This window comes from Coturnix japonica, unplaced genomic scaffold, assembly GCF_054131305.1.
Source record: "Coturnix japonica strain WE unplaced genomic scaffold, WE-NBRP24 Scf045, whole genome shotgun sequence".
In the NCBI taxonomy this organism is placed as follows: Eukaryota; Metazoa; Chordata; class Aves; order Galliformes; family Phasianidae; genus Coturnix; species Coturnix japonica.
The window spans coordinates 3,247,161-3,261,913 of record NW_028188948.1 but is presented as its reverse complement, the minus strand read 5'-3'; the positions used below and the strand labels follow the sequence as shown (position 1 = coordinate 3,261,913).

General features: G+C 46.3%; 1 protein-coding gene and 1 long non-coding RNA gene across 2 annotated transcripts; both read right to left on the bottom strand.

Annotated features, from left to right (window-relative positions):
• Positions 1-4,104: 4,104 nt before the first annotated feature.
• LOC146752496 (obscurin-like protein 1) lies at positions 4,105-6,914 on the bottom strand. Its single transcript, XM_085531887.1, has 3 exons — positions 6,643-6,914; positions 4,339-4,629; positions 4,105-4,163 (listed from the first exon to the last, which is right to left on the bottom strand). The coding sequence occupies exons 1-3, from the start codon at positions 6,815-6,817 to the stop codon at positions 4,105-4,107; spliced, it is 525 nt and encodes a 174-aa protein (XP_085388013.1). The 5' UTR covers positions 6,818-6,914.
• A 5,448-nt stretch (positions 6,915-12,362) lies between these two features.
• LOC146752495 (uncharacterized) lies at positions 12,363-14,220 on the bottom strand. The gene is made up of 3 exons (XR_014940645.1): positions 14,171-14,220; positions 13,001-13,084; positions 12,363-12,623 (listed from the first exon to the last, which is right to left on the bottom strand). It is a non-coding gene; the product is annotated as an uncharacterized LOC146752495 (long non-coding RNA).
• Positions 14,221-14,753: the final 533 nt, after the last annotated feature.

Here is a 14,753-nt window from a genome sequence, read left to right as displayed (position 1 = left end):
ACCTAAATAATAATAATCATCCCTAGTGCCCGTAGCTCTAGGGGAACACCTAAATAATTATCATCCCTAGTGTCCGTAGCTCTAGGGGAACACCTGAATAATAATCATCCCTAGTGCTCGTAGCTCTAGGGGAACACCTAAATAATAATAATCATCCCTAGTGCCCGTAGCTCTAGGGGAACACCAAAGAATAACCCTCCATAGAGCCCATAGCCCTAGGGGTTGTGGTGGTGAAAGGGTCCCGCTTATACCCTGTACCCACCCTTCGGCGTGCCCTCACTCAGTGTTGCATTCACTCGCTTCCCCCAGGTCGTGGCCCACGCCCTCGCGGGCAATGGGAACCGCACTACTGTGGGGTCCGCACTCGCTCGGGTTAGTGCCGGCTGCCGGCCCCCCTTCACAAGCACACAACACTCGCCACACGCCGGATTCCCAACCCAGACCGGACTATACTCACCTGTCCTGCGTCTTCGTCCGGACTTTCGTGCACGAAATTTAAAGGGTTAACCGGTTTTTACTTGCCTTTGTGTTTTAAATTTCGGATCGTCGGCAGGAGTAGGGCGGGAGGATAGGAGCCGAGGCCACCTATTTAGGCGGGGCGCCCCCTCAGGCTCGTACCCACGCCAGTATTCCCGTCCGAGTCACGGCGCCAAATTGTCATCAATTTATAAGCAATGAGCCGATAATGTTCCAATTAGAAACTTTTATTAATTGTAGCGGGTAAAACAAAAAGGCAATTCAGCGCTGGGCGACAGGGGAATCATCGTTCCTCCAACTGCCGCGCCTTCCCGTCCCTTGCAACTTCTTTTGTAAGGTCCATCCCGAGTGTATTGTCCTTTAATTGGTCGGTCGTGATCGTGCCACTTGGTGTGTCGTTCCTTGGTTGGTCCTTCCGTGAAACTTTGTATCCATCGGGGCGCGCTTTGCCTGTAACTATGCAGAGTACACAATCTACCCATAAAATTAGAGTGTTCTGCAACCCTTGTGGCCTCCATATTCCACCATCACATCCCGGTCCTAATGAACAAGCACTCCACCACAATGCTACCACATCCCGGTCTTAATGAGCAAACATTTTATCACAAAATCTACATTAGTCCTTCCATCTCTGCACTGGGCAAAGGCAGCCTTCAGATCTATGCTTAATTCACCCAATTCCCTAGAATTAATGGAACTGTACTTACTGGAACATATGCTGAAGCTTAAGCACAGTGCAGTGTTTTCAACATGTAGGAACGGCTATAGAACATGCATAAATTCTGGCTGACATATGACAGCTTAAAGCACTGCAGAGGACTGTTAACAAGCCCGTTTGGACATCACCTTGAATAAATGATGTTATCCCTAAGTAAGGGAAGGAACAGCTGAGCACCAGGGAGGTACACAAAGGGCCAGAGCAAATTCTCACACTGTCAGGTGCAAAGAAAACTGAGATTTCACCCTAAAACCCAGTTCACAACAAGGCTACAAAATCCTGGCTGAGAATTTCTGAATGCTCACCAGTTGTTTCCAGCTCGAAGGTCATCTTCTGGCCAGCAGCCTCGCAGATGTATTCTCCAGCATCTTTCTTCTCCAGCTGCTCCACAACCAGACGCCGTGTTTTGCCCACAGATTCCATTCTGAACTTTCTGGAGGAGGCAAGCAGTCTTCCATCCTTGTACCATTTTACTCCAGTTGGATCCTGTGCTACTTCACAGCTGAGGGAGGCACTTGCTGCCAGGGCAGCACTCACCTCTTTCTGCACCTTCTCCTGGTTTATAAACACAGGTTTTGGCTCTGAGGGAAGAAAAGAAAAACAGAAGGACTGAAATGAGACCATCTTGCAGGTTTTTATGTACAGGTTGGAACAGGTTTAGGTTACCACTTGTGCCCAAACTAATAGCCTTCACTAGAGAATATCAGCTCTTCTGTTGAAACAAAGTGTCAAATCTAGGCAAGAAAGAACCTAGGAACTGAAGGAACCAAGAGGGTCCTTGAACACCAGTCCCATGGTTGCAAGTCACTATGCAAACATTTTGAACCCAAAAGAACATCTGACCTGCAGGCAACAAAAACCTGAGTTCCTTTTGCTTAAGACCCACTGTGAAACATCAAAACACATAAACATGTGATAGTCAAACCACTGGCTGCCTTTTCATGACCCAGAACAGTACTCCTGGCTTCCTGAACAGACTCCTCATGGCCTCTACCACTGCCACAACTGTGACTGTCAAAGGCACAAAGGAAATATGCTCACCAACGCAGTCCTTTGTTCTTTGTGTGTGATTTGCAGATATCTATTTTACTTTGAGCTCTGGCAATAGTCAGCTCTACCAGGTCTCTTACTGTGAGTAGCAGACTCACCTATCCAGATGCAGCCTCCAACATAAAGGCATAGTAAAAAGGCAGTGTACTACTAGGAGAAGTTCCTGCTTCTCCTGCCATGAAAGGCTGCACGTAGAACATGCACTCCAGCCTCACTGCACATACTTATCTTAGTCAAATGTTTCGGTGAACAGGAATTACAGTTTGGGATCTCAGGCACAGGAGAGATTTGAATAATATCTTGAATATTGCTTCCATTGTACATATATCAGTAATTATTATTCTACATACAGACTGAAACAGGTCTTTGTGCCATACTAAAACCACATACTTGCTACAAACCCAGGCAATCAAGTATAGGGAAAAAACCTCAGCACAGACTACTGCACCTGGATCACTGTATAATGGAAACTAGATTTTACTTTACTGTTCTCTGCTGTATTTCAGACAACACCTGTCTTACCTGTGACATGAATCTTGAAGGTGAGTTTCTGGCCAGCAGCCTTGCAGCTGTACTCCCCTGCATCTTTCTTCTCCACCTGGCTCACCACCAGCCGACGCTGTTTGCCCTCTGACTCAGCCTTGAACTTCTTGCTCCAGGTGATCAGTTTCCCCTCCTTGTACCACTTCACCTCTGTCTTCTCCTGGGCCACCTCGCAGCTCAGCGTGGCATTTTCTATTGGTGCAGCCTTCACCTCCTTCTGCACCTTCTCCTTTTTGATGAAAGCATCTTCTGCTTCTGCAGATTGGGAGAGCATTTAGGATGCACAGCTACATTCACACTGTCCTGTGTGTTCAAAACCAAATGCAAAATGCTGCTTGTAACAACTTCATGTATGTTTGTAATTTTGGAATGGTCTCATTCATACCAAACTTGATCCAGATTAAATACGTTCTGCCTATTAATTACCAATGACCCAACACTTCATCGTCCATTACTATGCTATATATATTCTTCATATCTTTAAATATCCTTCACATTCCAATCATTAAATATTCTTCACACGTTCAATAGTTTGAAAAAAATTAATGTTTCTTAGCAAATATTTTCCTTATTTAAACCCATAGCTGTTTCTAAAACAGCTCCTTGCAATCTCCCCCTAAAAGTAGATTGGAATCTACTAATGCAGCAGAGAAGGATGCATTACATGCATCTCTTGAGATCAATTTTAACTTAATTTCTCTGCAGTTCCTGGAGCTTTGCTTAAATTGTCCCTAAAAAACTATTTTTAGAGGGGTCAATATGATTTCATTCATCAAAAATTGGAAGCCAAAGCAAACACCAAATATGAGCATGTCGTGCTCAGTGATATACACGTGTCAGGAATTACACTCTAGAAAAGCAGTGCTGATTTACATATTTCTTATTCAAAAATGAAATGCCATTTACTCAGAACAATGTACTCATGCAGTATTGATATGACTCCTGATAAGGTGTTCATTTCTGCCCTTGTCAACAGGAGTACTTCTTTCAATGAATACCTACAAACCAATCTCTCTTCTTTACCAAATCCTCAATATTGTAAATAAGCTTTAGATACTGAAACTCAGAGGCCACAGCTAATTCCCAGTCGTAAAGAATACGACATCATGAAACAGGTTAACCGTAATTAACTTCAGCCACCTGAGAGTTAGGGTTGATCTTGGTTCCCATAGGGAAACATTCAAGCTTCAGTTTCCCAATGAGACTGAGGGATTTGAAGCTGTGCTGTACTGAGTGATGACCTTCAGTGGAAGGCAGTGGGTGACTCACCACACCCTACAGCAGATGGTGGCAGCTCACTCCTCAGACTATACTGACTACAACTGACCATAATCCAGTTGCCCACAGTCAGGCATCTTGGGCAATTCCACATGCTCTGTGCATCCAAGATGTCTTCATGAGGCTGGGAAATCTATACGGCACTCTCAAGAGAGACTTCCCTTTCTAACACAGCAGCTGGACGCCAGCAGGGATCTGCAGAGAACTTCAGGTATAACTGGAAACCAAGTGGGACTCATGGGCCATTCTGTGATGAGAAACATCTCTCTCACCTGTTACATGAATCTTGAAGGTGAGTTTCTGGCCAGCAGCCTCGCAGCTGTACTCCCCTGCATCTTTCTTCTCCACCTGGCTCACCACCAGCCGACGCTGTTTGCCCTCTGACTCCACCTTGAACTTCTTGCTCCAGGTGATCAGTTTCCCCTCCTTGTACCACTTCACCTCCGTCTTCTCCTGGGCCACCTCGCAGCTCAGCGTGGCATTTTCTGTTGGTGCAGCCTTCACCTCCTTCTGCCCTTCTCCTTGTTGATAAAGGCATCTTCTGCTTCTGGAACTGGAAAACACTGATTAAAATATACATTAGTTATGAACAGCTTGTGACTGGAAGACATTAAAAGTTGCTTTATGTTGTATTGGGCCATTTCCCAGAGCAACACTGCTTCACAGTGTTTATCACACATTATAATGCATCCTCAGCATAGTCCATATGGTCATCCCATCCCTCTGGGTAGTCTTTACTATCAGCTGGAACTCCTAATTTTCAGATTTCTTCGAATGAAGACAATGACAGATCTTCATCTGTGTGTCTTTTTGATATTGCTCCACTCTACACTGGAGATCAGCCAAATACAGCTCAATTATGAAGTGAAGAAAAGCTTTCTGAGTGCAATGGTAAGAGGATCAATCAAGACTCAGAAAGCCATTGCACTTTGGGAGAAGCTAGTAAGAGGAGTATTTCTGTAGTGAAAGAGCCAACCACTCCAAGAGTACTCATAATCCCTCCTGACTTTCACACCACATCATTTTGCAGTGAGGGCTGGACTTGCACGTCATGCTACAGTGAGAAATACATGAGAAATACAGCAATGGTAGCTATGCAAGCATTCTCCACGTATGGCAGAGGAGGAGGTGTTACATTACCCTGTGCAGCCAGAGGTCTGAAAGAGAACAGAAAACCTTTGGTTTCTGAGGCAAACAGCTAATAATAGCCCTCAGCTAGCAAAATTCAAGTGGAAAAGCACTACATTTCTGGGTTTTCTCCCTACACCTCTGCAATAAGACGTGGGCTGGCTTTGGCTGCTGAGGATTAACTTGGTTGATTCCAGCTGTTGCCATAGTCTTTCTGTCATTGTTCATATTTCATTTTCTCTGACAGATACCTCCCAAATCTACCCTGTCTTTAATCCATTCTTTGCTGAAACTGCCTGTTTCCTGAGCCAAAAGCATGAGCTACACAACTCACGGAACAGATCCAAAGGCCCCAGAATCACATCCACGTGGTGTGGGAATAGTAAGAGCTGATAGTTTAGAGTCTACACCACAGGCAGCAGCAAAACTGTCTACTACAGGAGCAGAGATATATTGCACACCAGGGACTGAAGGAGCAGAATGCCCCAAGATGGAGAGAGCAAAGACTGTGACCTTTACAAGGGAACAGAACGCAAGCTATGCCCTGCAAGGACACCAGGTCTGTGTGAGCAGAAAGGCAGTAGACTCCCAGTACAGTTGCTCCTCCACACAGCTGATCAAATGCCAAACCTTGACCAGGATTAAGCTCCAGTTTAAGTGTTTACTGCCATAAGAAAGAAGAGGAGAAAACAGATTCCCTGTCCTGATCAGCTCAGAATACAAGACGAGAACTGTAAAGTTAACAGAGAACAAGTTGATTTACGAGCAAAAACCAGTAGAGTGCAGCTACAAATAAAACAGAAGACAAACCCTTGTCATCAGCCAGCTCACTAATGGTCACTCAGAATGCAGCTGATGTGCCCATGGCTATCTGGAGTTTTAATTAAAATTTACCAGATCTTGTGCAGAATATACTGACACCAGAGCAATCTCTACTGCAGCTGGAGTGAGAGATCTACCTCCGTGCTAAACTCTCAGACTAATGAGAAACGTACAATTAGAAAGGTATAAATGGATTCATGGTTGGTCATTACATTTACAGAACATGGAATGAATGGTCGTCAACGTGGGATTCAACAAGCCAAAGGCAAGTGCAATGCCTCTGACTAAAAGTTCTTAGGACACCAACAACCAAACCTTCTAGTGCAGCCACAGTAGAGATCTGTAAATACTACTGTTGAAATATCAACTGGCAGAGCAGTGTTGCACATTGTACAAATCACAGTTGGACATCCATAGACAGCTGATGATAAAAGTAGTCGTAGGAAAAGAGCTGGATGAAACATTGTTAAAAACAAATAATCATTTTAGCTGCACGTTTGTAAGCATTTCTTTTCATCCTCCCCAAAACAGTTTCATGTCAGAATAAAGAGGACACGTTCACACAGACATTTCCACAGCCAGACTATGGAATAATCAAAGAATATCAACCAAAATGTGTTTCCTACCAGTTACATGAATCTTGAAGGTGAGTTCCTGGCCAGCAGCCTCGCAGCTGTACTCCCCTGCATCTTTCTTCTCCACCTGGCTCACCACCAGCTGACGCTGTTTGCCCTCTGACTCCACCTTGAACTTCTTGCTCGAGGTGATCAGTTTCCCCTCCTTGTACCACTTCACCTCCATCTTCTCCTGGGCCACCTCGCAGCTCAGCGTGGCATTTTGAGTCAGTACAGCCTTCACCTCCTTTTGTACCTTGTCCTTGTTTGTAAACACATCTTCTTTCTCTGCAGGGACATCACAACAGTCACACCGTTTTGCTGTAGTCTGCTGCAGAGCTTACTCCAGATCCCCGTTTTCACTATACTTGCCCTTCACAGGGAGCATCGTGATGCCTCATTAAGACAGGAAAATACTTTCCCCTCTATTTTGCTTTGGGAAATGATAGGCATATCACTTCATATCATATCATATCACATCATATCATATCATATCACATCATATCATATCATATCAGAAAGCTAAATATTTCGCAGTCTGATAGCAGATTTGGACATGAGATTTAGAACACCTGCATGCACTGCTGAACCTCCTCCCTTCTCTTTTTTTCTTCTCATGTCTCTCTACATTTCCAGTAAATCAGAAGGGAACGGCCCTCTAGAACAGGCTGCCCAAGGAGACTGTGGATGCTCCATCCCTGCAGGCATTCAAGGCCAGGCTGGATGTGGTTCTGGGCAGCCTGGGCTGCTGCTTGGCAACCCTGCACATAGGAGGGGGCTGGAACTGGATGCGCACCGTGGGCCTTTGCAACCCAGGCCATTTATGAGTCTGATTATTGGCATTTTCCACCTCATTGTGTCACTCAAATTTTGTAACCAGACCTCTTCAAACACCTCCCCTTTTCTTACTCCTTGCATGCCTGGTGTGCTCTTGCACTGTAACCCTGCAGACACCAGCTGACTACAAGAGCTGCACAAGTTACCCTCCTTGCCTATTGTTTGTTGCAGTAATTCATTCCTCGATGGAAAAGCACATGTAGAAAAGTGTTGCTATGACACTAGATGACAAAGAAAGTCCTATAGCCAAAATGTTTTGCACCAGAGAGGCTGTCAGTTGATCCTCCTAATGCAAGACACACCAAATGAAGCGTTCCTTTATCTCTGGGATTCCAAGCATTTTCTCACCTCTGACTTTCACTTGGAATGTTGCTTTGTCATCTTTTGTTTCACAGCTGTAGCTCCCTTGGTCTTTCAGGGTCACATTTTTGACAATGAGCTTGTGGTGCGTCCCCTGGGAGATGATGGTTGTCCTCTGGTCCTGCTTCACCTCTGTTTGATCTTTCTTCCATGCGACAGCTCCGCTTGCAGCTGACACCTCACACACCAGCTCCAGGTCTTCAGAAGGACTGACTGATATTTCTGGAGTCGTTTTGGGCTTGTTGACAAAATCAATGGCTTCATCTGAAGAAAAAAAGAGAAAGTGGTTTACATCCTGACTCAGGCTTATTCAGCACAGCATTAACATACACTTAGAACTGATTGTAATGTCTCTGCTCATTACATTTGGGTGATCGAGTTTCACCTCTGGAGGTACTCACATACAAACATCTGCTTGATTCTCCTGTGTAAGGAAAGAGTAAGTTCTATGCAGACAGTTCTTATTTCTTTTAATCAATTCTGTATTCTGCACATGTTTTTCTGAAGCTAAAACGAAGGCAGCTAAGTAACGTGTTTTCAATACATGAACAAACCTATTCAACACCTTGTCTCTAAGCTAACAAGCAGCGTTTGATGAGCACATCAGTATTTCATGCCCTTCATTCCATTCAGACAGAACCTGCCTGAGGAGCAAGCTGATGGCTGTCAGCTACAGGCAGACCTAGCTTAGTATTGCATTTCTTAGAGCAACAACTGTTGCTTTCAGTCACTGAATATACCAAGGCCAATTGCTATGCCAGGCACATTTATGGCATCAGTGAACAAATAATGCGTTAAAAATTGTAATAGACAGGAGCCATCTATTCTTTTAAAACTAGGTGACCAAAGAAGAACAGTCCCTCTAGAGTCAAGCTGTTAAGAACTAATAGCATCAATCAATATCACATAGATAGATTACAGCGAAAGGCTTTCAGTAGAGCTTCAGTTCATAAATGAAAACTGGGTTATGGAAAATAGGCTCAAGATATACACCAAAAAACAAATCTTAACACCAGGTTCTGTGAATGCAGCCAGCTGAATTTCACAGATATTGAATTTCAATGACAATTTCTTGTGTTATTTTACCTTCCAGCTCCACCCTGAACAGGAACATGTCAGTGACAAGCATTACTCCTCCAGGCTTGACCTGACAGTGCTTTACTTGTACTATGAGCTAATGGCTGTGCTTACAGCACCTCAGGGAGACACCTCAGAGATCACAACGTCCTTCGGGTACAGCAGGAGACACTCAACTCTCCAAATGTGGAGTTTAATTTGTCAAAAGAGGAGACAGGATTCCCATGCTAATAACTTAGGACCATTTCAGTCATAGGTTTAAAGATGATGTAAGTGCTGATGCAATACATGAACTAGAAGAATGAAGCCCAGATGTCAGGGCTCAAGTCGTGACTCCAGCCCCAGCTGGAGCTAAGGCTGTCCTGAATTCATCACAACACAGTTACATTATTTGCTCATACTGTGGATTTGCATAGGGACAACAGTAAGGTCAGAATTACTTCAATAGAGATATGCAATCTTTGTCCTAAATACTGGAAACCCACAGCGTTGGACAAATAAAATGAATTAAGTCTGAAGTGCTTTACATGGATTGTGATCCCATGTTTGCCTCACAAACTTACCTGAGACTTTCCAATCAAAAATCAGAGTGTCATCTCCAATTTTGCAGATGTATGTTCCCTCGTCTTCTTTCGTTACAGCTGAAGCCACAAGCTTATGCAGTTTCCCTTTATCTTCCATTGTGAATTTCTTACTGGTCGTTATTTCTTTGCCATTTTTGTACCACTTCACCATGACATTGGCTTCAGAGGTCTCAGAAACAAATTCAGCTTGTTTTCCAGCAATGGCCCTGATTACTCCTCCAGTTGTCTCTTTGATTACAAAGTTTGCCAGTGCTGAAACAAAATATGGACACACAAAATATGTATGATGGTAAAGAACTGCAGGGACATTGGTGACCATGAGGCATTCATTTATCATAAGATCAAACGTGCACGTTTAGTCCTAGTTCTAATTGCTGGATTCTAATTCAGATGCTGGCAAATTGGCAGCTTTTATAAACCACGTGCCAGATTACCTTATCTCCACAAGTTGAAGGACATACACTGTACAGGGGACAGAGCCAAAGGAAGAAGCCCAAGGCTTCAAGAAAATGTCTAAAATAGGAAAACTGAGGAAAGAATTGGAACAAGCAAACTAGAAGGAAATCAATGGAGGGGGTATCTATTACTGCACTGTAACCCCCTGGCAAACAAATCGAGCCTAAAAGATGGAGATATCACTTAGGACTGAAAAGAAAAACAGAATTCCTTTATGGAAATTAATTGGAGCGCAAAAGTTAGATGATAAAACTGGCCCCTATTAACACACAGTGGAATAATTGACTTCAAAGATTCAAAATCTCACCACTGTCTTAGCCAAAAGTTTAAGCCTAAGTCCATGGTCCTATTTTACTGAGGGTAACTGAGCTTGTTTTCCAACTTCTTGTTAACATATCATTTCAAAACAGTGCACACAACTGAGTTGGGTCTGTTGAGACAGCGCAGTCAGAGCTGCTAAAATCAAAGTCTGGATTATGCATGCATTTGTTCTGCAGTTCCAAGAACACACATGTATAATACAAATTCAACAACGCTCTACAGAACGCCTGTATTTAGGAGCTCGAGAGCCAGCTGATGGACACTGGGATGACTGAGATCCTGTTAATACATTTAACTCCATCCTATCATACAGTCAAATTTCATTCATTTTTTCAGGAACTGTCTCTTATCATTGTAGTCCCCTCACCACTGCTGGATGTGAGCCCAGCCACACAAAAGCAGGTGCTGGTTTTCACTGCAGATACTGCAGTAAGGAGGAACAGCCTCCAGACTGGACCAGCTGAGCGTGGCCCTACCAGGATTTGCTCCAAAGGTCTTATTACCAGTAGTGCTTCCCGATGAAATACATGGGGGTCCTCCTTTGATTCCAACCCCACCCCACCCCACCATGTCCCCTGATAACATCCATCAGGGCCATATCTCCACAGTTCTGAACACCTCCAGGGATCCCACCACCTCCCTGGGCAGCCTGTGCCAGTTAATTCTGTGGGCAGACCAGCCAGAATGAAATATTATGCTAACATGACAAAGAGAGAGAAGAAAAGCAAAATTAAGACTAGCTGACAAGCCTTGGCAGGAAGTTCTGCTCTCCATCAATTTAGTCCCTGTGACTCTTCACAGGTCTCTTCTACATTTGGGATCACTGCTACAAAAAGAGCTGTTTACATCATCTCTCATGGCCACCCTGAGAGAAGAGCAGGAAGGCTGGGATGCTCTTTTTCCTATCTTTCCCTTCATTTCCTCTATATCTTAGGGACGAATCACAGCACAGAACACAGAAATCAAATGGCTCTACAAAGCAGATTGGCCAGTTCAAGTCAAAACAGCCACTGAAAACACCCCAGATGCTGTCTGACAACAGCTGGACTGTCGGGGAGTCAGGTGAATGCAGTCTGCTGGCCCTGGGCCAGAAGAGGACAGCCCAGACTGTCACATACCTTTCACTGAAAGCTGATAGAGCATTTTATCCCCCTCACAGATGCACTGACAACTTCCAGCAGCATCCATTGAGACGCTGTGAATTTTCAGGGTGTGTCTCTTCCCCACAATGTGCAGTTCATATTTTTCACCGGCCTTGAGCTCCTTCCCATCCTTCATCCACTCCATAGTAGCACCTGTGTCTGAAAGCTCAGCCTGCAGTTTGGCTTCCTCACGCAGCCGAGCGCAGATCTTTTCTACATCTTTGCTCTTATTGGTAAATCTCACTGCAGCACCTGTCAGGAGCAAAGGCCTCGTTATTTCAATTGATATCAGGCTAACGTGGTCAATGTTTGCTGCAACATCTCTGAAAAAGTATCACCTTCTGTTCCTGCACTCATCATTGGGTCAGTGCTGAGCAATTCAAGATATTTCATTTGCTCTTCTTGTCGGATTTACTAAGTAAAAATCAACCAAACATCTCATTCTACTGATTAATAATGCTCTAAACATGCTTCTGCAGAGGTTTCCACCCAATGACAAACAGCTCCTCCCATAATGAATGTTTATTTGTTCTACTTTGTCATGCTAAGCTGATTGATAGAGATATTATTGGAATGATTGCTCCCCTACTTCTAAACTATTCCAGCGCAATCAGAAAGGCTGTCTGAACCTGGAGCTGAAAGTACTGCTCTATGGTGATGCAGTGGTAAACATGGTGACTGAATGCACTGGCCAATAGCTCTGAACTGCAGACATTCATCAGCTGGCATGAAGCAATCTGGTTCAGATACCAAGCAGCTGGGTAGACTGGCTTAACCTACACTCAGTGCTATCATGTTTAGGTCATTACCAGGACTCACGTCAGTCCATGGGATGCAATTTCAGGTATTTGGTACAGTCAGTGAATGCCTGCAGCCCCAGTTCTAATCATCAGATCACAGCAACTATGCCTTGACTGTAAGAGGGAAGGAGAAGGTTCAAAGCAAATACCTCTCACTCTCATCTTGGTGCTGACATCAACATTTTTGGCAACAAATTTCACTTCTGCTCCATCATCGTTCTTGGTGACGTTCTTTATGATTAGGCTGTGAGTAGTTTGGGTTCTCTTGATGATGCAGGTCTCGCTTTCCTGTAAGACTTTACCACTGAGGTACCAAGTGCCGCAACACGTTGTTGTAAGGTCAATAGTAAACATGGCATCCCCTCCAGGTACAGCTTCACCAGTTGTTAGGGGGGATTTCACAGCCAGGACTGGGTCTGAGGAAGAACAACATGGCTGTCTTAATGCTCTTTAGATGCAAGTCTGGTATCTCAATTAGAAATGGAATATTAAATCATAGGTACATTTCTACTTCTCCCTCTGCATGAGTGCTGGAAGAAGCACTTCTGTGCTTAAGATCTGTTACAGAAAGTTCTGCCTCTTGCACATGTGAGATATCAAAAGATAAGGATATTCATGTCTCTGTCACAGAAACAGAACTTGTATCACTTCAGTGGTAGCTGGAAGTTGATAGGAGATAGGAGAACTAGGAATAAAGGAAAGCCTTTGGTGTGTTAATGCACTACTATCCTTAAAGTCAAAGGAAACATCTTTAGGGAACTAACACAGCTGCTCATGGGGTTTTTGTGCTTACCAAGGTGCACGCCCCCTGGGAATTCCAGATACAGGCTCTGTCCATGCGCATTGACTGCAGACACTTGGAACTGATCATCAGCCTCTGCAGACAGATTTACAGCCCCTGCACAGCTCTATATAACAGTCTTATAGAACTACCTCTAGTAGAAGCAATCTCCACACAGAGATCCTTTTCCAGCACACTCTGACACGGGGGGGGGAGCAAAACGGGGGGGGCACATACACACACAGCGCTGGGGGGGGCCCGTAACCGACCCCCACCCATCCTTTAAAGGGGTGGGGGGTCCGTTTTAATGGGGGGGGTCCGAGACCACCTTCACCCCCCCCCCCAATCCCTTAAAAGGGGGGTGTCCATTTTGGTGGGGGGGGGCAGTGACAATCTCCCCCCCACCCCATCGTTTAAAGGAGGGGGGGTCCGAGACCACCCCCCCACACCCCATCTTTTAAGGGGGGGGTCAGGGGCTCATGGGGGGCAGCACAACGTGCACAACATTGGGGGGGGGGGGGGGCTTTAAAAGGGGGAGGTTTACAAAAAGCACAGCTCTCAACTATAGATGGGATTGGGGGGGGCTCAATCGATGGGGGGGGCCCCTTCATGCAGGGGGAGAACAGCATAAGGCAGCGGCTTTGAGGGGGGGGTTGGGGCTGTTTGGCCTTTGGGGGGTTAATGTGTGCCCCACCCCCACCACCCCCACACACAATGGGGTGTTAATGGGGGGCGGGGGGGCTTAGATTAGTTGCGTTCCCTATAGCACCGCCCCCCCCCCGTCACTAACCCCCCCGCTTTATCCCCACGGCTGAGCCCCCCCCCGACAGCTCCCGATTCATCTTGATGGGGGGGGGGGGTTTGTCAGAAGACCCCGGCGCGGCTTACAGCACATCGTCGACCCCACCCCCACCCCCCATAACCCCACCCGGGGGGGGGAGGGGGCGATGTGGTGAGTGGGGGGGGGGTTCCGGAGTTGGGGGCTGGGGGTGAGCAAAGCGCAATATGGGGGGGGGGGTCCTATAACTGGAGGGCAGCGGCTGCACAAGGAGCCCGCGGGGGTCGTAGAGCAGCACTTTGGCTGGGGGGGGGGGGGTCCATGGGGTCCGGGGGTAATGCTGCCCCACCCCCTCCCCAACCCCCCACTGCCGACCCCCCCCCGCGTTGCCCCCCCGCCCCAACGTCAGCTCCTGCGGCAGCTCCTCGTCGCTCTCCTCCTCCTCTTCCTCGTCTGGGGGGTCAATATGTGGGGGGGGGGGGGGGTCCCATCGGGCAGCGGCAGCTCCGCCGGCTCCGATTGGCTGAGCCGCAGTGCGCGGGAGCGGCTGTTGTGTGCCGGTCGGTGGAGGGGCGGCTCTTCATGGAGCTGCCCCGCAGCCAACAACAGCCTGAATGAGATCCTGGAGTCCCAGACGCTGGAGGATGAGCTGGGAAAGAGCAGAGGCTCCCCACAGAAGGGCAAATCACGTCTGATAACGTGAGTGTGGAGCACAGCCAGCCCCTTCCTCACATGTGTGGGGCTTCCATGTTCCTCTGTGCCCATTGCAATGTGCCACCCCAATCCTGCTGCCCAGCCAGGAGTGGATGGGATGAGCAGGTTGGGATGCACAGAGCAGTGCTCAGACATTGCTGGGACATTTGTGCACTGCTGTTGAGCTTCCCTTTGTGCAGCAGGGGAGAGGATGGAGGTTTACAGGTGGATGGTTGTTATTTCTATGGCATTGCACAGGTGGTAGAACCTTGTCCATTCCCAAACTTATTCCAG